The 23284-nt window shown below is 46.6% G+C and overlaps 1 protein-coding gene and 1 long non-coding RNA gene across 3 annotated transcripts; one reads left to right on the top strand and one right to left on the bottom strand.

The window, feature by feature from the left end:
* Positions 1-7384: 7384 nt before the first annotated feature.
* On the top strand, positions 7385-11435 carry LOC141469570 (uncharacterized). Its single transcript, XR_012463462.1, has 4 exons — positions 7385-7571; positions 7818-7920; positions 8268-8329; positions 9268-11435. It is a non-coding gene; the product is annotated as an uncharacterized lncRNA (long non-coding RNA).
* A 9329-nt stretch (positions 11436-20764) lies between these two features.
* Positions 20765-22116, bottom strand: HELT (helt bHLH transcription factor). 2 transcript variants are annotated; one of them, XM_074155136.1, is made up of 4 exons: positions 22090-22116; positions 21589-21693; positions 21349-21445; positions 20765-21240 (listed from the first exon to the last, which is right to left on the bottom strand). In XM_074155136.1, the coding sequence occupies exons 1-4, from the start codon at positions 22114-22116 to the stop codon at positions 20765-20767; spliced, it is 705 nt and encodes a 234-aa protein (XP_074011237.1). The 2 variants fall into 2 exon arrangements, with proteins under 2 accessions (XP_074011237.1, XP_074011236.1); XM_074155135.1 differs by having other exon boundaries at positions 20765-21243.
* Positions 22117-23284: the final 1168 nt, after the last annotated feature.

Consider the following 23284-nt stretch of genomic DNA (forward strand, 5'->3'; position numbering starts at 1 on the left):
CTTCAATGCAAGGTTTTTAACCAGTTGACTAAGACCAGCTGATGTGTGATCCTGCAGGAAATTTCACACCTGATGAGTAATTTTCAAACTCAGTGCTAGCAGTCCTGGAGATAAACCAAACAAGACTTTCTCTTTTCTTTTCTTTATTTTTTTTGTTGTTTTGTTTTCAGCCAAACAGCTCTATAAAAGACATGGTCTTCAGCTAACACAGACAACACCCTGGGCCACCAAGAGGTTTCAAGTAGCAGGAGGTGTCCCAATCCAGCCCAACCCCAGGCATTACCAGCCAATATGATATTTATTTAAGCAGCCTCTGGGGATTTTCAAGGCGCATCACAAATTTACCCTCTGATTTATAAACTCACTGTGTGAAAAGGAGGAGACATTTGGCAACATTTTCAGTTGCTCAAAACAAACCACAAGGGTGCTGATCGTGTTCATCACTGGTCCAGTACTTGCAAGTTATATGCCATTTTATGGGAAGTTTATTGCCACAATATAAATATCTTGGGTCTAATTCTGCCAGTTTTGATGTTGTTATGGACCATTTATGGAACGTGTGAGAAGACTTGCGGTTTAAACACTTTACCATTTAAAGTCTCTCTTCGCAGTTTACAAGGCAACTAAAATAAAACCCTATCACCACATCACCTGGTGCTTCATGGATCGGCGCAAAACCCAGGCAGAAAAAAATGGCATAACGCTGGATTATGGGAAACGGGCTTTGCAGACCAAAAGGAGAAAAAAATCCGGAACACAAGCATCCACAAGAAATCCAACTGCAGTTTTAGGGCTTCTCTCCTGGACTGCTCCTTGCCTCTCCCTTCGCTTCTGGCAGCACTTTAAAAGCTGGCGTTGGCCTTTGTACAGTGTCACCACTTCAATGGGATGAGCGTGAAGCTGAGGTTGAAGCGGTGCAATATAGTAACTTTTGCAGATTTTATTGGTAAGATTGGAGGGGAAGCAAGAAAGGCAGCTCTTGGACCCATCACCAAATCCAGTCTGTTTATACAGGCAGATCCTTCATCGCCTCGTCTTCCTCATCTCATTCAATGACCTTGTGTGCAGAAAAGAGAAGGTCAGCACCGGTCCCTTAGGAGACAACCATGAGCCAATTAGGTCCGCTAGCCAATTAGCAGATAGGATAGCCAAAACCCTTAGCATTACATTCTAAAATGCCCACTGCCTTTTTAGATACATAGGTCACCTTAAAACAGAGATGTTTCTAAGGAATAAACGTTCCTTTTCGTTTTCAAGGTGCTATGTATGGATTAAGCTTCTTTTTGCTGTCACTCTGCTGCTGAAAGAATCAGTAAAGAAATGAAAAGTCTTCCTTACCAGTGCAGGACAACTGAGAAAGGATCCATATCCTTTTCCATAGACAGGAGGTTGAACCACGCACGGGGGACAATTTCCAGGTGATTTGTTGTGTTATAGAGCAAGAATAATGTTCTCCCTAGTAAAGCTATGGTGGCCAAACTCTTATCCTAAGATTTTCTCTGCCAGATTTTGGTGTTTTCAGTAAATATTTATCAAAAAGCTCAGTCTTTTTTCTTTTTTTTTTTTTCCCCTTTTGCGCTCATCCTTCCCTGTCTTAAAGTAAAGGGTAGGTTCTGAGGTCGCTTCACAACTGTGTTTATTATAGACCATTTCAGGCATAAAGAGTGGGACAAGAGGTGTGATATGACTGACATGTCTGAGAGTAGCTCAGAGAGACCAAGGGATTCTTAGAAAGCGTGAGGGGGATCCCAGTGTGGCAAGATTTCACACGCTGCAATGAAGATTTGTGTATGTTATGTACATCTGTTGATGTTATCTCAGTCTGACCTGTCCTGAGATTTCAAAAAGGAAATTGTCTTCCCAGCTTTATCGTCGCTTCTTTTTAGGTCCGGCTGACATTAGTGCCATTCCTTCGACACCTTTAAAACCTCAAAGACGTTTTCAGGGGGACCTGAGTGATCCATGGGCCTTGTGGTGGTCTTTTTCTAAATAGCTGGAATATTTCTTTCTTGCTAAATGGATGAGATATTACAAAGGGGTGCTGCTGTGTATTAGCTGTTGATTTCACTTATAACTCATGTTTAATCTCTGCACGTGTAAGATTTCTGCAAGGAAATTTCTTATACTTTGGAGTGACGAGTTAGTGGCAGAGTTAGTGAAGAATTAAGGCAAGACCATAGCGTTTTCCCCTGTGTTGTGCATAACAAGATCACCTTTTCAGGCACGCTTCCTTCTTTATTACAGAAAAGACCCTGAAATCATCGGCCAGGGATGCCAACAAGCAAGAAAGAGAAAGTTATATTCAAGTTATTTTGTGCCCTCTGGCCCTGTGACCTTGCCAGCCTGTGCTGAGCCGCTAACATCTTGACCATTTTGGTTACTCCTGGAGGGAAAAAAGCCAAATCCTTTCCTGGTCTTGGAACGGCTCCAAAACCGAGCACATATTCCCTGCCGAAGGTGACCTGTTTTAGGATGGGTTTTTTTTTTATCCCTGCTCGATTCTGTTTTGTCATTATTAAAACTGCAGAGCCAAGCATTTACTAGCTTTGTCCCTATATTTACAATACCTTTTGACTGAGATGTCTAAGAGCTTTAAACATATGCTTTAAACAGCGGCCGGCCGGTGCTGACATTTGTTACAAATCTTTTCAGAGGGGCCGTGTGGAATCGTTCTAATCCGGGAAGAGCCACTGACTCGCTGTGTGATCTGACAGAGTGACATATCACTTGACCTCAGTCACGGCAGCTGTAAAACGAGGTGGGAAAAGCCAGGGCCCCGGCGGAAAAAGCGGAGGATACGGATGCTGCAGAGGGCGCAGCCTCCCCGCGCCAGCAGCGCCTGAAGCTTTTCCCCCTCTGCGTGCTTTGGGGTGAGAAAGCGGGGGTTTGGTTGTTCGGGTTTTGTTGTGGGTTTTATTTCTCGTGGTTTTTTTTTTTTTCTTATGGTTAGTTGGATTACTGGAGAAGTGCAGGAAAAGGTTCGAGATGCCGTCAGATAGAGTGGGATGTGTTTTCTGTGAGACGGCCGTGGGGGCTTTAAGCAGCAGATGAAACTCTATCCCGTTCAGGAGCAGCTCTAAGTATGGAAGCTCTGGCAGAAATACGGCTCTCAGGGCAGCAGCGCTTTCCTCTGCCAAATTTTCTGACGTTGACATTACCGGCATTTGGATTCCAGCTCCCTCCTGTCTGAGGATAACCTTAAACAAGAGTCTGCTTCGCTGCCCGTTCACGGGCATTTAACCTGAAGTTTTCTGCTGTTTATTCGTGTGAAACTTCTTCCCCGCCTTAGATGTGTTCTGTTCTGTCATGTTCTGTTCATGTAGTGGTGTAGATCTTGGGTTACTGAACATTTTGGAAAGCCACCCTAGTTTGCAATGGGTAACCCCTCTCTGCAGAGAAGTTTTTGGGGGGCACAGTGCTTATGCTGGTGCATCTATTCGCTGCATCTGTACGCTGCCGGCAGAGGGGGGGTCAGAGGGAGCTTGTTTTGGAGAGTGAGCTGGAGAGGCTGGGAGGGTGAAAAAGGAGGAGGGAAAGCTCTTAGAATCATAGAATCATCTAGGTTGGAAGGGACCTTTAAGATCATCGAGTCCGACCATCAACCTAACACTGCCATATTCTTCCAGCTGATGAAACTCTAAGGCAGACTTAAGGCTGCTGTAAGATGTTTTAAACCCAACCTGATTTAAGTCCAATCTTAATGGGAGATTACAGAGCAAATAAGCGTCCAGCCTTCTTGTATGTGAAGTGTCCAGGTGACACAAGCCCAGCCAAGCTGGAAATAAGTGCAGAAAAGCAATCTCATTCCAGCCTATAGCACAATCATTGTAGCTCAGCCTCTGCTAGAGCCCTCTGGCACGGCCTCAGGAACTGACGCTGAGCTGCGTTCCTGAGCCATCAGCCGACAGCACGTGGACGCAGTGGCAGCGGTCAGCACCATGTGCTGAGCAAGTTTGCTACAAAAATAGAAACACGAAGAGATTTTTTTTTTTTTCCATTTTCCAGTGCGTCTTCACCAATCCTTACCCTTTTTTTACTGCCAGTGAAATGCAGCAGCATGGGAGGTGCTGCGTCCCAGCCGGACCTGGCCTGTGCACATCTCAGGGTGTTCTGATGTGGTTTTAGTCCAGGCAAAAAGCCAAACAATTTGGATTTGAGTCGGCCCAAAGGTTTGAAGTGGTCATATTGTAAATGGCATGTTTATTCTATAGAGACTCTGCCCCTTCCACAGACAATATACAGGTTGTTTCTTATACTTTTATCTGGGATGAGCATTTGAAAATACAATTTACATACAATCAAATGTATTATTGATTAGAAGAATGGGAATATTCGTATTTCTTATTGATTAGAAGCTGCTAGGGGGGAAAAAAAACCAGCAACATTTATAGATTCATTTTTTTAAATCTTATGATAGGTTACTAAGTGAAGGGAAGCTGCTTCACAAGGTCTCACCAACTGCTGAGTGCTGTTGGGATAAACATCCAAGAGTTAATTTAAAGTCAAGTCTAAATACGCAGCAAGGTGTTTCGCCCAATTCAGAAAGCTGGACTAAATGATTCAAGAGTTTTGCCTAGAATCATCATCATCTTTGACTCTTTTTTGCTGGTTTTTTTTCCTCGTCAGCTTCTAATCAATATGAAATGTGAATATTCCCATTCTTCTCATCAATAATGTATTTGATTTTATATAAATGGTATATTCATATTCTTATCCCATATATATAGTATGTATTATAGTATAATGTATGTATATACTATATATTGTATATGTATATTGTCAATGGAAAGGGGAAAATCTCTATAAAATAATGTTATTTCTGTAGACTTTTTAAGGGGTTCTGTTCTGGTGTTATACACCAAATTAATTCCTGCTTCTGTGTCTTCTTTTCCTCCACATCTTCCCTTTAAAGTAAACCAGACCAAATTCTGTAGGACCTCTAGGAAACTGAGAGGAAGACTGCAGTCTGTATATATGCCTGCCAGCCAGCTTTCTAATTCCCAGTTTGATTTCCTGAAGACACCTAAATAGGCCTGCGCTGCTGAGTGCCCGAACTTCTCCCTGGTGTGTGTTTTATCTATTATCTTGGACACTGTTCAGAAGAACATACGTTGTATAAAAGAGCACACAGAAGTTGAGACTACACAACAAGAATATTAAAGATTCATCTTTCCTTCCACACAACATAAAGGTTGTATAATACTATAATATTTGAAAAAAAGTCCTGAAATGTGATATTTTTTAGGACTAAGCAGAGTAGTGTTTCAGGGAACGGATACGTTGCTAGTTCAGAATGCTCTAGTGTCTTGGACCCTGTGACTTTTGAAGCTGGGGACTAACTGTGGGTGGTACTTGCACATTTGGAGAGGTAGGGAAAATAGGAAGTGTCCTTGGAAACAGTTGGGTGGTAGCAACTGTCATTACAGAGCAGACCCCAAAGGACAGATTTGCATTGCACTTGCTGCCTTGGTGTTTGTCTTGAGTGTCTGATCAGCAGAGCCAAACTTCCCCTGCTTCAAGGAGGGTTCTTTGGGTCTTTTACCGATGTATTTATTAGTGCAAACTGTCTGTTCAGCTTTGATGGGAAATTTTTAATAACGTCTTTCTTAGCAGTGTCCTGCTTTTGCACGTCTCTTTTTATCTTCTTTTTATCTTCTGCTTTTTGTGTCCCTTCACCTTTAGCCTTTCTGCTGAAAACTGTTATAACAATAGTTATCATCCATTTAAATGGACTTTGTCTGCTTCTTACTAAGAAGAAATCTTTGTGCTTCAGTAAAGTCTGGGGATCTCTTTGGAAAAGTCTTTTGTCAAAAAGACAAAGTTTTCATTTGACGCTTAATCATTCTACAATGATTCTATGATTAAGGCAGCATAGCTTTCTGGTTTCTCTCACATCACTTAGTCTACCTTTTAATTGCTGGTTTTGGAGATTTTTCCTGGCTTCAGGAGGTGTAAACATCCATGCACTTAGCTGAATAGAGAAATAGCACACAAATTTCACATTGAATTCACACCTATTTGCATACTGAAGGCTGTTATTTGTCAAATGCAAACACCCCAGAAGTCTGTAACAACAAGGCTGTAGACGCTGCACCTTGAGCTTGGTGACAGGACTTCCCTGGAGCCTACTTGAACCTCCTCCCTCTGGCTCTGGTTTCCTCCTGCTGCTTCCTGGCTGCTGAAGTTTTACCCTCCTTTGTTAATTTTCCTTTGCTGATATATTTCTACTATCTGTGGATGTTTAATTTACTTTACTTACAAACAGGTATCCCCATGTATGACTTCCCCTGCCTTTTCCTTGAAGGCTAGCGTGAAATCCAGCTGAGAAAATCTCTGGTACCAACTTCTACATTCTGTGTTGTACAGATGCAAGGGATTTCAACAGCTTGGCTTCCTGAGCTGGAGGGTGCTGAGAAGCTCTGGGCAGAATGGCTCTGTGCATCCAAGTTTAAAATCAACAGCAGTATTAGAATTAAGAAAACGAGTAAGGGAAATTAATAGTAATAAGCTGTGATACATCATAAATACTAAAGCAATATAATCTCTGCTAATATACATTGAAACAGAGACAGAAACTGTGCCCGAACTCATCTCTAAGTGCCACAGCGAAGACGGGACTAGAGCACAGCCCTTCTAACTCTGAGATCAGCATCCTACGTACTTGTCCACACAGTCTCTGAAGTGAGTTATTTTAACAACAGGACGCTGAAACGAACCCAAAGTGTTAGAATTGCCAGAATTTAATAACAGTAACCAATACGGGATCTGTACTTTCAGCTCAGTCGTGTACTCAACATGAACGGGTATGGAAACCTCTGGTAATTTTATATCCTGTGGTTTGCAATCACATCCAATAGGACTTCTTAGGTAATGACAACAAGGGCATTAGTTGATGGGATCTCATTCAAGATTAAGCTTCAGATTCTTGGGATTCCTGGAAAAAATGTTCTGTTGGGGTTGGGTTGTGTGAATTCAGCTCTTTGCCCATGTTGCCCAGAGAAGCTGTGGCTGCCCCATCCCTGGAGGTGTGCAAGGCCAGGCTGGATGGGGCTTTGAGCAACCTGGTCTAGTGAGAGGTGTCCCTGCCCATGGCAGACGGGTTGGACTAGATGGTCTTTAAGGTCCTTCCAGCCCAAACCATTCTATGATTCTGTTATTTCTATGAAATGGATCAAATAGAACATTTTATCTAATGACTTTGACACCAAAAGTAGCCAGGCAGTGGTGAAGTCTGCCCATGAGATAAAGCTAAGAAACCTTGTTCATATAGCTGAAGTCAGAGACAACATAGAAGGTGAATTGGATAGTTTTGAGGACATGAAATTCAGTCATAGTACTAGATCATGCCCTTGCATACTGATAATAAATATTTCTCTCTTATGAGCTTGGACTCTATCTATTTGAAACGATGAGCAAGAGGAGATCTGGCCTGTGCTGCTTGTTCCTTGAGATGATGAAGCTCTCAGTGCTACGTAACTCTGCTTTTGGCTCCGGCTTTTTAAAAAGGCGCCCTGACAGCCCATTGAGCAGGCTCCCTGGTTGCTGTCACAGCTCTCAGTGGGCTGCAGAAGGTAAGTGGTAGCGTATTAGTGACATATTGGCATTCATATTGACCAAATTCATCCTCACCCTTTAATGTTCAAGGGAGAAAGGAGAACTTTTTGGCTCCAGGGAGGAAGCAGACTTTCTACGTGACTTACGGTTTTTTGCATGGCCTGGGAAATTCTCTCATTGAACTTTTAATTTGAGGTAATTTTTTAAATTTAGTATTATTAAAGACATTTGTTCTTTAAAATACCTTCTGTTTTTCTCTTTAGTCATCCTTACTCCAAAATGACGTAGAGAAGGCCAGTTTTGAGAAGAGGGCCTAAGAATGGCCAAGAGGAAGGAAATACCCAGGGCGAAGCAGAAGCATGTGAGGTATCATTCTACATAAACCTGTCTGCTTTCAAAATGTGTAGGTTCCATTTGTCTCAGGGGCCAGTTTTACTATCCCCAGCATAGCTGCTGATGCTTGTCCTGAAGAAAGGTAATTCATTTTGACCTGTCCTGCCCCATTATCTACAACCCCTTTCTGGATTTAGTGAAAAATCTTCCTTACTGGTCAACCTTCAAGTGTATCTTTGCAGAAGGATGTAGAACCCAGCAGGACTCCCTTATCACGTGGCATTAACTGACGTGACACTGTCATTTTCGATATGTGTGACTTCTTGCCTCCAACCCCCCCCTCCCCCCATGCTGAGATCTCGTGTTCCTTTTTTCCCCAGGGTCATGTCGTACACAGAGTCCCCACTGTGGCTTTGCTCTGCTGGGTCAAGGGAAACACGAGGTGACAATTTTTTCCCCTTTCCTATCAATGGTTAAATCTGCAGAAGGGAAAACAAGAGCTGTTTGTGGATTTCTTCTTCAAGATTGATTTTATAAATGGGGGCAAAATGTAAAGATGAATCCTCTCCAGGGCTTTTGACCTCCTGTTCCTTTAAGAGAGGGACAGCAGGATGGCATCTAACAGGGTCTGTAGCTGTCCCAGATTTTAACTCTTTTCTCCTGAATAGCAAGTACGTGATTCAAAGAGTGCCTGGCAAAAGCTGCTTGTATTTTTGCAGTAGCAGCATTGGAAATATTTCATGCATATATAAGATCCACCATCCACGTAGACTGTTGTTGTTTTCTGCAACTTTCTTTGTAAGTTTGGGGAAAACTTAATAAGTACTGTTTCTCTTTCTTTCTTTAAAAAAGACAGGGAGAGAAAGCCTGCATTTTCTGCCATTTCCCAAGAGGCTTTTTATCTGTTTAAACCAACTAGGGATTTTTCACATATTGACATAAGCATTCATTTGCTAATTTGCTGGACATTAAACTGCACAGCATTCTTGAATGAGACTGGAATACTTGGGTACTTAGTGCTGCTCAGACCCCGCATCATTCCCAGTACACATATGGTTTTCCTCCTCTATCTCCTAGATAAAAGTCACTGTTTGATCGCCTTAAGGAAAAGAATGAGTTAAATGGACCAATATTCTAGCCTTGGCTCTAAAACTGGGCCTTTTCAGAAACTCCTCAGCACCTGCAGCAGCTAGGTCATTTGCACATACATAAATAAATAAATTAACAATGAATAAATAATTTAATCCCACCACACAATGCCACCTTGCAGATCTGATCCTTTGCTCCCAGTGAATTTGTCCATTCCTAATTCTTTTTGATAAAGTCCTCAGATACTTGCTGACTGTCAGTCTAATTTTCTTATTGTTTTCGCTTGATTAGTTCTGTATGACCTAAGGTCGCCCTTAAAATCCACATCTCTCGTGAAGACTCCGAAAGGCCTTCTTTTTTTCAAAGGGATGGAAAGTGCCTGCCATTTCTCCGGACAAAAGCCTGGAAGGTTTTCAGTTATTAGCCTCCTGAAGCAGCCCTTTCGCTCACCCAAGCGCAAAAAAAACTCATTAGGGGGCACCTTTCTTTCTGGCTTCTTTATCTGACGCATGTAGGGTTTACGTGTGTCGAGATTTGCAGGTCTCGGGTGAATTTGGACGGCCTCCCTTTTAACCCTGCCGGCCTGCGGTTATGCCCACCGCAGACATCCGCCGTAGCTCTGTGCCCCAAACCACCTGGAGACGCTTGGCCTTTGTAAAAGCCGCTTTCCGTCCGGCTTCGTGGTGGACAGAAGACACTTCAGCCCATGAACAGAAGGCACTGGGAGCCACACTCCCGCAGGGCGCGGGTGGAAAGGCAGGCAAGGCTGCCAGCTGCCCACAGGCTCCACGTCTTGCACTCGGCAATTAAAATATGAAATCAAAGTTAGTGACTAGGTCACTAACGACGACCCTTATTACCATGGGAGGGATTTGCGAGTACAGCCCTGAGAGCCTGCCATGGCTGGGCTGCGTTATGCCCTGGCCTGCTTATTCACAGAATCACAGAATGATACGGGGTTGGAAGGGACCTCTGGAGATCATCGAATCCAACCCCCCTGCCAAATCAGGACTGGCTAGAGCAGGTTGCACAGTAACGTGTCCAGGTGGGTTTGGAATGTCTCCAGAGACAGAGGCTCCACCACCTCTCTGGGCAGCCTCTTCCAAGGCTCTGCCACCCTCAAAGGAAAGAAGTTCCTCCTCATGTTTAGATGGAACTTCTTATGTCCAAGTTTACATAGTACAAATTAATAGTTATATTATGGTCTGAAGAATAGCAGAAAAAAGAAGAAATGAAAAACAAGAGGGATTTTGGACTGCAACCTGGCAGTAACGTGGAGTTTAATCTTGACTTGTGGTCCTCTGTCAGCAGTGTCCTGTTCCCTGTTTCTAATCTGCCGACTGAGTAGCTGTCAAAATTCATTCCGCTCTTTGCAACCTGGGTAATCTCATCTCCTGGAAAACTCCAGGACTACAGTGGAACCTGGAGCACATCATTGGGACCACAGAGAAATTGTCATACTGTGATGTGTCAAATCCGTAGAGGCATCTGAAGGCACCAGGAGAAATCGTGTCAGCGTGAAAAGAGGCAGAGTCTTATTTATAACTTTTTGAATCATTTTCCTTCCCTGCTTCAAGCTATGCAGGGGTATTTAAAGCTTACTGAATAAACACTACCCCGTGATAGAGGAGGAGTTTGAAGATTTAGATGAAATTTGCTCTCACTCGGGAGATCATGTCTCTTCTGCTGAAATACTAAGACATTCGACTGTGGAAAAATAAGATGGACCCATGGTGGGTGGTGATGTCCCTGGAGATCCACTCATGATCCCTCATTCGGAGAATTTTCTATCTGAGCAAGCACCATTTTAGCAATCTGATGTCTGTTGGCATAAAACCACGGACCTTAGAAAAATTTCTGAAGACATCAATGACTTTTTTGGGAGTTTGTTGGTTAAGTACACAGTTATTTGGTTAACAATTAGAATAACTTTTTTTTTTTCTTCAAAATAGTCATTATCTATTATTGTAGCTCATTTTAGCGCTGTTACGTTTTGTATTTTGATGTGTTGAGGGAAGGTTTGACACCCAGTCTGGCATAGCGCATAAAATCTGCAAACTTGAGAAACTTCAATTATAAATAAGGACGGCACGTTTTCGGGAGGTTGTGAGAAATTTGGCTACTCCTTGAGCTCTGTATCTTTTTCCAATGCCAAGCATTGTCCACCCCAAAAAGGAACTGATAACTCATGGTTATGAAAAAGCTCAGCTGTGATTCTGGCATCCTGGTGGTCAGGCTGCGGGCAAAAGTAATTTATTTTAGTGGGGAAAAAAACCCAGTGGTCGTGAAACTGTGTTCTAACGTGGTGCTCTGCTCCAAAAATGTAACAAACCTGGATGAGTAGGGGGTTCGGTGCCAAAACAGCACCTGGCTAAGGTTAAGCTTGTATTTTTTTAAATGCACTTCAGCAGCAAAACTGGCTGATGATGAATCGTAAAAAAAATAAAATGTCTTTTTCTAAAAAAGGGATTTAAATTGTTTATCCTATAATGTAACTATTTGTGATGAAATGGCAGTTCCTGAGTACATACATTCATGAGAACTCCTGTTAGCAGCCAGAGGTGGTAAAATTTCAGTGACTGTAACAGAGGAGAGGAGAATTGATTTCCTTTTAAATTAACAGCAAAATTCTCCCCTAGTGTGCATGTACTTAAGAATATTGATTTTCTGATTTTTAAAATTCTTCTCACCACCCAAAATTCTTCTCAGCTTTCCCACCTGTTCCAGCACTACATGCAACCAGTACATTAAAAATATCTGACAGCCGGGATAACCAGCCATAGGGACCCTGAAGCACTCATCACCTGTATCGCTTCAGTGGCTGGACTTGCTACACCTTCAATCTGCATAACAGGCACACAAAAAAGTTGGATTTTTCTTTTTTTTTTGTAATGAGCAACAGGTCTTCTTGCAGATGGGATGGAAGAAGAGGTTTTTATTTGGCTGAATCACTGGAGGCTGAACTTCTCTTAATTAAATGTGATATTTTGACATGGAGAATTATAACCCCTCTGAAGTATCTGAGCAGATAAATTAGGCTACTTGCCAGGCAGCAGCGAGGCTAGGATACAGCTGCCCTGATTTTTCCCTTACTTATATATCTGAACCTGGCCTATTGATGCTGCATTCCCTCACGATTCAAAAGGGGAAAGATACATATTCCAAGGAAAATCAGATCATTTTTAAGGGAGAAACTAAAATCAGTCTGATGAATTGTCCTCCAGAGATACCTGCTTGTCCTTATTGACTAGAGGGATTGCTTAGATTTATTAATTCATTCTTAAACCTCTACATTTTAGACATCTCACATTTATTTTTTAGTCAGATGCTTATAAATTTCAGTGTGTCCTTCTATTATCAGACCACCGAAAAGACTTTTTCATTATGGTATGATGTTGCTTTATGTCAAAATAATTTTTCCAGGTACATGAATGAAAAAAAAAAAATCAACCCATTGGTCCCATCCCATCCTTACATTTTCGTCTGGTGAGGAGTGGAACTTGCCGGCACCCTCCCTGTGCATTTGTGGACCTACAGGCTCCAAAGCACGCTGTGTCCTAACCTTGTGCCCTGGCAGCTGGGATGAGATGCTCAAAGGGAGTTTGTTCCCTCTCAAATATTTTCCATTTTCCTGAAATAGCTTATCACCTTGATTTTATTCTGTTTGCAGTTACAGTGGAAGACTGGAAGACTCTTTGAAGGGCCTTTAGGAAGCTGGATGCTGGCAGCAGGGATTACCTCTCTGTTCCAGAGCTCCAGTTCCCAAATCCCCGTAACTTCCTGCTAGAAACTTATGAAGAATAGCTGAAGTTTACCATTCTCTCTCTAAATTTGATCCCCATCTGAAGAGGCAAGTTGATTACAAATCCTTTTTGGAAGCAGCTCATAAAAAAGGCTAGCCAAATGCAGTCAAAAAAACCCTTTACAAACCTGCTGTAAATTAACACAGGATATTCCCATGACTAGAAGAACAGCATTTATGTTCTCCCTGTTGCCTGTCCTTCTAGCCATGTCATATATGTCTCATAAGGATGTGTATCTTTTACCTACTTGTTGCTTGCAACTGTAAATTGCTTTGTAAAGGGATGGTGGAAGCTCCTCCTGAGACACAGTTAACACAGTTGCTAACTGCATGTAACATACAACAGACTAAGAAAATTAACGCTACTAAGAAGATTAATCTTCTGAAAAGGCAAGACAAAGGTGCAGCGTGGAGAGTTACAGACAGCTTTGGAGAAGAGGGAATGTTCCGTGAAGAACAACATGCCATTCTGCTGCTTGGAACCTCCTCACCATGGAAAGGAGATCCTTTGGCCTCACGGAGTTGGATCGGCTCCTGCATACGCACACAGATGGAGGCTGACCTTTCACTTAGGTATAGATTGTGCCTAGCTGTGTTTTCTCTTTTTTTCTTGGAGGAATATTTTATGCATAGAGTACCAGAGGTAGTAGGACCCATCCTGTAGCTGTTCTGTACATGACTTCGCTTTCATGATCAGAATAATTGTGTGCTTAGGACCAGGTCACGTTATTTGCTTCCTGTACGTCTTTATAAACCTGTGGCTGCATAGCTGAATTCAGAAAATGAGCATGAGGAGCCAGTGAAATATCCATCACTTACCTGTTTGGTAAGGTCTCTGCTGATGCAACTCCATTGTGTCTCCTCCTTATGGAAGCGTCTACAGTTTCAGGGATCTCCAGGAAGCTTTGCTCACCTGCACTAGCAAGCGGTTGTGTGGTGCTTAGTTACTGGCTGGGGTTAAACCACGACAACAAGGGAGCCCTGCAAGGCCACAGGGAATTCATTACAGGGTCTGTGACTCAGTTGTTTTACTTTTGGTGAAGATTATGAAGCTGGTTTTATCCCTGCTGAGGGCTTAACCCAGAGCACGTAGAACGATTTACATCAGCTCACTTTGTGGTCCTGTATTTAGAGACCATCTCAGTCTCCTGCCAGCTTTGCGGAAACCAGGCAGCTCCTGAGCTCGCTCTCTTGTGAATTCTGGCATTAGAATTATGCTTTCAGTCCCATGGAGGGTGCAGGCATTTAGAGTAGGATGCAGTCCACCTGAAACACTGAAGATCAGGGTAACAGCACAAAGTGCCAGCAACTCTTGGTTCAGTAGCTTGTGCCTCCATCTCCCCTCCCTTAGCTGCTAGCCCGAGGCTTAGAGGCTCTTCTAGGAAGTTGGAGTCTCAAAGTTGATGTCTTTGAGGCTAAAAAGTGGGTGCCCCTCTTTGGGAGTGCCTGCTCATAACCACTCTGCCCCTGCAAAGCCACTTGTGTTGCCTTTGAAGGAAACAGCATGTCCTGGTCAGTCCTTTGAAAGGAGAGGTCAGATGGTAGTCCATTAGGAGAGGGTCTGATCTCAGAACATCAAGTAGAAGGAGACATCCCATTTAGAGTTGCAAGCACGATGCCGAGGTCCAGACAGTGGCAGGGTTTGAGCGCTTTCTCCATGGGAGGGAGGAGCGGGGACTATGGCTTTCACACCTCCATTCTCCTCTTCTGGAGGTACATGTGGCCTGTTCACCACATGCTTTGTGTACCAAGTGGACATTAATGTGCACTACATACATAGGAAGCCTCTACAGGCCCTCTTCTGTAGTACATCTGGATTCGGTTTAGCTTTTCTCCATATTTCCTAGTCTAGCTTGGTTATTCTTTGCCTAACTGTGGCTCTGTTAGATCCTCATACCTTCCCGTGCTGCATTAGTGCCTTCCAGGGGCTGAATTCCCAGAGATTACTAAGATATAGGGTTGGTCTTTTTTTCCTTTTCCCCCCAAAACTAAAACATCCTTTAATTTATCCCAGGGCAACCTTGTGGTTTGATACAGACAGATTTTGGATACACCTGTGCAACCTCACTCACTACACCAGGTGATGCCACTATCGCTGTGAGTAAAAGCCAGGGTACAGGGGTTTTCTGCCAAAGGTGGGGTAGGGTGGAAATAATTTGTTGGGATTAAATTGACCGTTGGGTTTTCAGGCCAGGGATCTGTAGAAGGAACAATAACAATGAAGCCTGTAGAACCAACCCCACACAGCTTCAGTGTAACAGGGGTCCATGATACTCACCGAGCACAGATGGCAAAATTTCAAGAACCTCAGGAAACCCTGAGACGATATATATTACGTACAACACAACTATATACTGGGATGTTCTAAGGGAACCGATATAAGCCGAGTCTTGCATATTCCACTATAAAAGCCCTTTTTATCATGGGATGTAATATTTTTCTTCCATGCCACAAATGTTTTCCATACAATATCTTCTCCTCTCTTAAAGAATTGAGAAAAAAACATGTCTTGGAGTTCTATTACTGAAAGTATTGTAAATTCTCTCTGATATCTGGAGAAGGAGAGACAGTAATTGGAGAAAGCGCAAGAACAAGAGTACATCCTTTGCTGCGTAATGCCAAAACCTGCCTAGACAGCAAAGATCTGTGAAAAACAGTCAAATGATGATTAAAGGTACCACTGTTTACAGCAGGTTAGAGATCACCGTCTGCAGGAAAGCCCGTATGTCCCAGCAAGCAAGAGAATCCTACATCCTTGTTGCCTACGTGCATACATTGTGGACCGAACCCTGAGCAGGTGGGCAAAGCTTCCAGGAGATCCCTGAAGCTGTAAACGCTTCCGTAAGGAGGAGACACAATGGAGTTGCATCAGCAGAGACCTTACCAAACAGGTAAGTGATGGATATTTCACTGGCTCCTCATGCTCATTTTCTGAATTCAGCTATGCAGCCACGGGTTTATAAAGATGTACGGGAAGCCATCACTCCCAACGTCCCCTGCTTCCTCCTTCTTCCCCCAGCTTCGTACACTGAACATGATGTCCCATGGCATGAATGTCCCTGTGGTCAGTTGGGGTCAGCTGTCCCGGCTGTGTCCCCTCCTGACTCTTTGTGCCCCCCCGCCCCAGCCTGCTCCTGGTGGGGTGGTGTGAGGAGCAGGAAAGGCCTTGAGGCTGTGTAAGCCCTGCTCAGCAGTAGCTAAAACATCCCGTTATTACCAACACTGTTTTCAGCACAAATCCAAAACGTAGCCCCGGACCAGCTACTATGAAGAAAATTAACTCTATCCCAGCCAAAACCAGCACACCGAAGAGCTACATTTTTTTTAATTCCATAATCATCACGTAGACTAGGACCTGCACTTTGAGGTGTTACATTCTTACAGTAATTAACAATTAAATTGCCTTTAAACTTTTTAGAGCATATATGTAAAAGTTTACATTTTTTCTTAACAAAAGCTTTTTCTTTTTTCAGTTCAATTAACTGTATTACTGCTGGTGAAACATAATGCACATTTCAATTGCTGTAGCTCGAAGATGGATGTTAAACAATCTGTTTTCTAAATTGAACTGAGTTTAATATTCTGAGTTTGAATCTTCCAAATTTCCTCTTTTCTCACACTTGGTGTTTCATCGGTGTTGTCCTCTCTCACCTTTTTAAATGAGTTCCGTTAGTTTTAACATGCCACTCTGTACCTAGTGTAGTCTGTGGGTAGGTATCAGAGCTTTAACCTATATACATATTAAAAAGCCCTTCTTATATGTCTTGCCATAATTATGTGTTCTCTTAAAGAGAGTGGTTTTTTCCTAAAGCAGCCTTCGTTACTGAGTCCTTTACACGATCTGTGGGCAAGCTTACTGGAAATAAACATGCTGATGGGAGAGGGGACGGACTGGTCCAAGGCAGGAGGCAAATCTGTGAGATCGGACGCTGCAGCTCATACTCAGCAAATAAATACGAAGCTGTCGGCTGGAGGGTTTCTCTCCAAAAGACTGCCTTGGCGAAGGGGTCGCTGGGCAAGCTTCAGCAGCATGTCCCCAGTAGATGGACTGTTCCCAAGTGCCACAGGCAAACGGAAGGTCACCTCCTCTTCCTGCTTGGGTCACTCCATGCAGGGAAACACCCATCTGGGCTCCTGGACTTTATTTAACTCTCTCTGAGAATGTGGTAGCGGGGCAAGAAGCTGACCTGGATGGGGTGGTCATTGTACCCTGGCACCTGAGACCCTGTGCTCTCCTTGGAACTTCTGGTATGACCCCGGTCAAATCGTGCAGGTCACCCTAGGTTGCCTGAGGGAAACGGGAACATCAACGGCATCCCACAGAGCAGTGGGACAGCTAGACTTACAAACTGGCAGGATCTTTGGTACCATGGGAAAGGGACCGCATCCATACTAGTAGGAAGCCAGCTATCATGAGGGATGATGGTTTTAAAACTGAAAGAGGGGAGAATTTAAATTAGATATTAGGAAGAAATTCTTTGCTGTGAGGGTGGTGAGACCCTGGCCCAGGTTGCCCAGAGGAGCTGTGGCTGCCCCATCCCTGGAGGTGTTCAAGGCCAGGCTGGACAGGTGCCTTGAGCAACCTGGTCTGGTGGGAGGTGTCCCTGCCCAGGGCAGGGGGGTTGGAACTTGATGATCTTTAAGATCCCTTCCAGCCCAAACCATTCTATGATTCCATGATTATGTTCATTCGCTGCTGGAAAAGATCTGTGATGAAGAGCCTTTGACAGAGCTGTTTCTTCTCCTTCCCTCAGCTGCTTCTTCCAATGGCTCAGCCCCTACAAATGTGCTGATGCAACCGTTTGCAGTCGACTGCTGTGAGCAAGGACCACAGCTGACCCAAGGTAAAGCAAAAATAATCTTTTCTCATTAGCTGGTGACCTGAATGATAATTTGCCCCCAAAATGACTGTGTTGGCATGAATTCTGTTGTTGACTGTAATCTGTGGCATGGGCTTTGTTTCCAAGGCTGGAAACTACAGTGTGACACAACCACCGGAGCCCCCAGGTGTTTGAACGATGCCTTCAGACTGTTGCAAAACCACGGGGAAAAAAAGAAGAGTTCTGATCTGTGTTATGTATGCTCAAAGTTTATAAATCTCTTCTACTTACTTAAATTTTCCTTCCATAATAGTGGAAATAATTCCTTATGATAAATTAGTGAGCTGGAAACGTTTTCAATAACGCAATATTACAAAAGTCAACGTAAACTCTTCTGCCATCTGAGTAAATGACAAGTAAGAGTCAGTATTAGATACAGAACTGTAAACTCCGATTTTTCTATCCGTTGATCCCAAAATGATGCTTTGCCTTCAACATACAGAAATCACTGAGACATGACTACACTGTACAGCTATTTCCTGGGGTAAGCAGAATTGCTGTATACATAGGACTTGAAAAGTGTGAGGAAAAAAGAGGAGTTCTGATAACAGGGAGGGGAAGAAGTGGAAAAGAGGGCATGGAAGGCGTGGGGAAGGAAGGCAAGGCAAAAGGAGGCAAAAGAGCTTTGAATGTCTAAGAAGGAAAAAGACGCCAGCTGAGGGAAAGGAGTAGGAAATTATTCGGAAATGATACAGCAAGTCATTCATTATAAGCATTTTTAGCCAAGCAGGTGAGTGACACAGAAGCTAATATTCTGGGAGCGTTGGGGGGTAATGCAGTTTATTTTCAGGAACAAAACCCTTCTGTTCCCATGCTGGCTGCTGCCAGACACCAGTAAATGGCACTGCTCTGTCGGAAGGCGACCCCAGAGGGGCACCCCCACCTGGGACCAGGTATTGCCATTAGCTCCTTGGTGACATCAGCTCCTACCTGCTCCCGACAGAGGTGACATCCAGCTCCTACCTGCTCCCACCAGAGCTGGCAGGAGATGCTCACAGCAGAGCTAAAGAAATCCAGGAAAAATAAGCTAAAAATCTCTGCCCCCCCCAGGCACAGAAATATTAAATAAAATAAAAACAAATGGGCTGGACCTTTGTCAAAGCACAGGGGATGCCTGTCCCAGGGAAGCTTTGCACCCCACTCCCATCCCTGGTACCGCTGCCTTTAACGGATGCCAAAATAATTTTGGGGGCAAAAGCTGGGGTCTGTGGTGCCAGGGAGGATGAACTCAGAGCCCCGCACAGGCGGAGGGGGGAGACTTTTATCCTAAAGTCATTGTAAAGCCAAAGCGAGGTTTATCCTCCACAGCTAAATGAAAACGAAAAGGGAAAAAAAAAAAAACCAAATCCAGAATAGCGACATTAGAGATACAAAGACTGTCATGGACCAGTGCGAGTTTGCAAAATTATATGTAAATGACCCCATTTTTGACCATGGTGGCCCTCTGCTAATCCCAGAGAGAAAATCTACTTAGCAAAGGGAAGTTTTGTTTAATTTGGTTAACAGGGACCAAAATGCTGAATATATTAATAATTTATATTTCCAGGGAAACGCTATATCTTCAATGCTTCAATGCCAAGGGGGGTTCACAAGAGCTTAATGCTCACAGAATAAAAAATCGTGTCGGATTTTCTCCATATTCTGCACCCAGCGCTGGTGAAAATGAGCGTAGGACGTGTGTCCTCATAATAGGCACCAGCCCTTGGGCTGCTGAATGCCTTGGGCTGATCCCGTACTGCTCTTGCCTACCCTGAGCAAGAAGAGAGAGGTTCCCCCTGGATTTACCACCCTAAAAGGTGTCCCGAGGAAAATGAGGGGTATTTTCCACCCCCCCCCCCCCCCCGCTTGACTCATGACGTTATCCCCTCCGTGTGACCTTTTCCCCGCTAATCTGAAATAGCAGCTTTTCCTGTATTTACAGGTTAAATGGAAGATACACATTCTGCTTTTTCCTCATTGTAATGAAGATCTTTTTGTCTGTCTCCGCATAAAGGGTCGGGCTGGTTGACAAATTGCGGGTCAGCCCATTCCGTGACCTGGGCAAACAACCCGGGTCAAATCTCCTCAAAGCCTCCCCACCCAACTGGAATAAGTTAATTTACCCCATCGGCGGCTCCGACCCAGCCGGTCAAACCCGGGCTGCCCGGGGGATGGATGGATGGATGGATGGATGGATGGATGGATGGGGTCCCCTTACCCTTCTGCCAGTGGTGCGGGGACACTTGGGGACACTTGGGGTTCGGGTGGGACCCAAATTGCGCTGTTAGGTGGGGCAGGATGGAGCCGTGCCACGGCAAGCGAGTCTTGAAGGACTCGCTCTCAACAGCTTTTATTTGGTGTATGGGTTTATTTGGTTGGACTAGATGGCCTTTAAAGTTCCTTTCCGACCCAAACTGCTCTATGATTCTGTGATTCTATGATTATTCTTGGCGCTCTGCGCCTCCGCAGCGGCCGCCTCCCCTCTCCGCCCCGTCCTGCGCCTTCCCCCTTATTTTTCCTCCTCTGCACAAGCTGCGCCGCGGAGAAAATTCGCTGAAAAAAAAAAAAAACAAAAAAAAAACCAAACCACAAGGGAAACCACAAGGCCTTTCGGACCCGTGTCCCTGGGAGCATCTCCCCCCCTCCACGGGTGTGTGGGAGGGCAGCACCCACGGGGTTACGGGGAAAGGGGGGACAGCGACATCCCCCCCCCACCTCGGGGCGTCCCCGGGGCTTCATCCCTCCGGCTTTCCCGGCCCCGACCCTGGGTGCCAACCCACCGCCCTCGCCCACCACGTTTCTCCCGTGTTTGGTTTTTTTCCCTGGGTGGAGTAAAGGGGAGACCCCCCACCGCCACCCCCCCCCGGAGACAAGAAGGGGCGGCGGGTATAAACATTTATTCCAAGGCGTCGCTTGTACAGGCACCGCACCCGGAGGTGGGAAGAAGAGCGGGGAAGGGGGGCACAGATCCGGACCCCCGGAGAGGGCTGGGGGGCGGCGCAGACCCGGTCCCCCGGGCACCCCCCTGGCCCCGGCAGCCTCCCCGGGCGCAACTCGCAGCGTCCGCGGTCATAAATAGGATTCTTTCGGCGGGGGGAGAGGGGGCGTGGAGGAAGGGGGCGAGTCTCTATAGCATGGAGGGGTGCTGGCCCGGGGGCAACCCGAAGGCGTTGGGGTGGGAATGGCCGAGGAGGTTGAGGTAGTGGCGGTCCAGCCCCTGGACGGAGGAGAGGAAGGTGCTGCGCTGCTGGCCGGGGCTGGCGAGGGGGACGGCGGCGTTGGGGAGGTGATAGGGCAGGGGGGGGCTGCGGGAAGCGCCGTGCCAAGGGAAAGCCCCCCCCGGGGGCGGCTGGAGCACGGCATCGCCGGGACACTCGGGCCCGGGGTGCAGCGGGTAGGAAAAGTCCGGCTCCGGGAGGGAGCCCAGGGAGGTGAAGAGGGGCTCGGTGACGAAGCGGGCTTTGGACTGGAGGAAGGCCAGGATGCGGGCGTATTTGGTGTCTTTGGTCTCCATCCTCTCCACCGTGGTCAGGTAGTGGACCAGGTTCTTCATGCACTCGTGGTAGCCGTAGTGGAAGTAGTTGGCGAACTCGGAGAGCAGCTCTACTGGAAAGGAAAGGGCAGCGGAGGCGAGTTCCTCAGGGTCCGGCCTCGGGAAGGGTGGGGTGGGGGGGACCCCCACGCCTCGGGTGTCCGCTCCCGCCCACCTACCCTTCTCCCGGCCGCGGGGGAAGTCCGCCGAGTGCAGGGCCCGCAGGTACTGCACCGTCATCTCCAGGATCTCCGCTTTCTCCAGCTTCCCCGAGCTCTGCAACAGGCGGGGGTGGGGGGGGGGAGAGGGTCATGACTTCTCCCTTCCGGCTTCCCCCCTCCCCGACACCCCCCTGCATCGGGGGGGTCGGTCCATACCGGGGAGAGCCCCCCCTTTCCCCCCCCCCCCCCCCCGCCTACCTGCTTGGCCAGAGCCATGGGCACCGTCTTCCCCAGCTCGGTGAGGCAGCGGTTGATGCGGTCCCTCCTCCGCTTCTCGATCACCTTGTGGGACACCGGCGTCCTCTGCAAAACAGACGGGGCGCGTTAGTGGGGAGGGGAACGTGGGGGGGGGGGGGATGGGGGGGGCAAAGCAGCCGGATCCGGCCCCGCCGGAGCAGCACACACCCCCCCTCCCCTCCCCGCCACGGTCCCGGTCCCGAGCCCTCCGGGGCAACCGGTCCCCGGGCGCGACGCGACCCCTGGGGAGGGATGGATGCTCCGGAGGCGGGTCCTCTCCGCGCCTCTCCCCCCCTCCCGGGGGCTCCCCGTCTGTTCTGGCGGCCCCGTCTTGGGGTTTAATTTTTGGGAGGTGGGGGGGGGTGGGTTTCTTGTAGGGGTGGGCTTTTTGAAGGGAAAGGCGGCGAGGGTGCCCGGGTCCGGGCGCGCAGAGCCGTGCGCGCAAAGCGGGCGAGGACTCACCCTCCGCTCCTTGAGCTTAGAGGCCATGGTGGGCACTGCCTCCCCTCTCTCTCCGTACCCCCTTTATAAAGCCATCACTTCTTAGGGGGGACCCCGGGGGAAGGGGTGGGTGGGGGGGGTGGGGGGGAAAGGCTCCCTAATCCCATAGGATTAGGGGCGAGCGGCGCCGGGGGAATGTATGCATTAAAGGATCAGGGGGGCGAGAGAGGGATGAGGGTTTGGGTTGGTGGGGTTTTGTTGGTTGGGGTTTTGTTGGGTTGGGTTGGTTTTTTGTTTGTTTTTTTTTTTTTATTCCCCTTCTCTCTCCTTCCTTTCCACACACACCCACTCACACACACACACACACACACACACACCCCCGCCTTTCCTCTCGCCCCCGGCTGCGTGGATGGGGGCTGCCCAGCTGTGTCACCCCACGTGGACCTCGGGGACACACGTGACGGTGCCACAATAGCGGCGGGGATGGGGACGGGGATGCGGCGAGAGGGGCGCAGGGCGCGGGTACCCGCGCCCTGCGCCCCTCTCGCCGCATCCCCGTCCCCATCCCCGCCGCCCGCCTGCAAATCCCCAGCACACCACCCCCCCCCCGCCACCCCTCCCTCCCTGACTGCATTTTAAAGCCTGTCCAGAGTCATTAAAGTAATTAAGTAAGCCCTTAATAGGCTGTTCCGCCCAGTTCAAGGGAGAACCCTTGGAGACGGAGTGGCCCCGTTTGTTCTCAGGCTTTTCTCACACGACTTGGTGACACGTCCATCTTTATAAGAGATGGCAGCGAGGCTTTTTTTTTTTCTTTCTTTCTTTTTCTTTCTTTCTTTCTTTCTTTTTTTTTTTTTTTTGTTGTTTACACCCCGGCAGGTGTGGGACCGGGGGGCTGGCACACGATATCCCTCCTTCCCCCCCCCCCCCCCCTTTTTTTCCCCTCCATCCCTTTCAGCCCCCCTTCTTTTTTTTTTTTTATTTTCTCGCCAGCCTTTGGCACACGACGCTCCTTTTTTTTTTTTTTTTTCCCCTCTTTTTTTCTTCTTTTTTTTTTTTTCCTTGTGTGTGTGGTGTGCGCGTCTGTGCCTTGTTGTTTTACCCCCCCTTCTTCTTCCCCCACCACCACCACCACCACCACCGCCGCCGCCCCCCTTACTTCTCCTTTGGAGAGGCTCAATTTGTAGCCTATTATCCTATAGGAAAATGTCCCATTGAA

The sequence above is a fragment of the Numenius arquata genome, chromosome 10 (assembly GCF_964106895.1).
Source record: "Numenius arquata chromosome 10, bNumArq3.hap1.1, whole genome shotgun sequence".
NCBI lineage: Eukaryota > Metazoa > Chordata > Aves > Charadriiformes > Scolopacidae > Numenius > Numenius arquata.

Coding starts and splice junctions, on each gene's coding strand:
- HELT (XM_074155135.1), bottom strand. CDS start 22,116: ATGGCCTCTAAGCTCAAGGAGCGGAGG. Junction 21,694..22,089: donor CTAAGCTCAAGGAGCGGAGG/GTGAGTCCTCGC, acceptor TCTGTTTTGCAG/AGGACGCCGGTGTCCCACAA. Junction 21,244..21,348: donor CCCCCGCGGCCGGGAGAAGG/GTAGGTGGGCGG, acceptor TTTCCTTTCCAG/TAGAGCTGCTCTCCGAGTTC.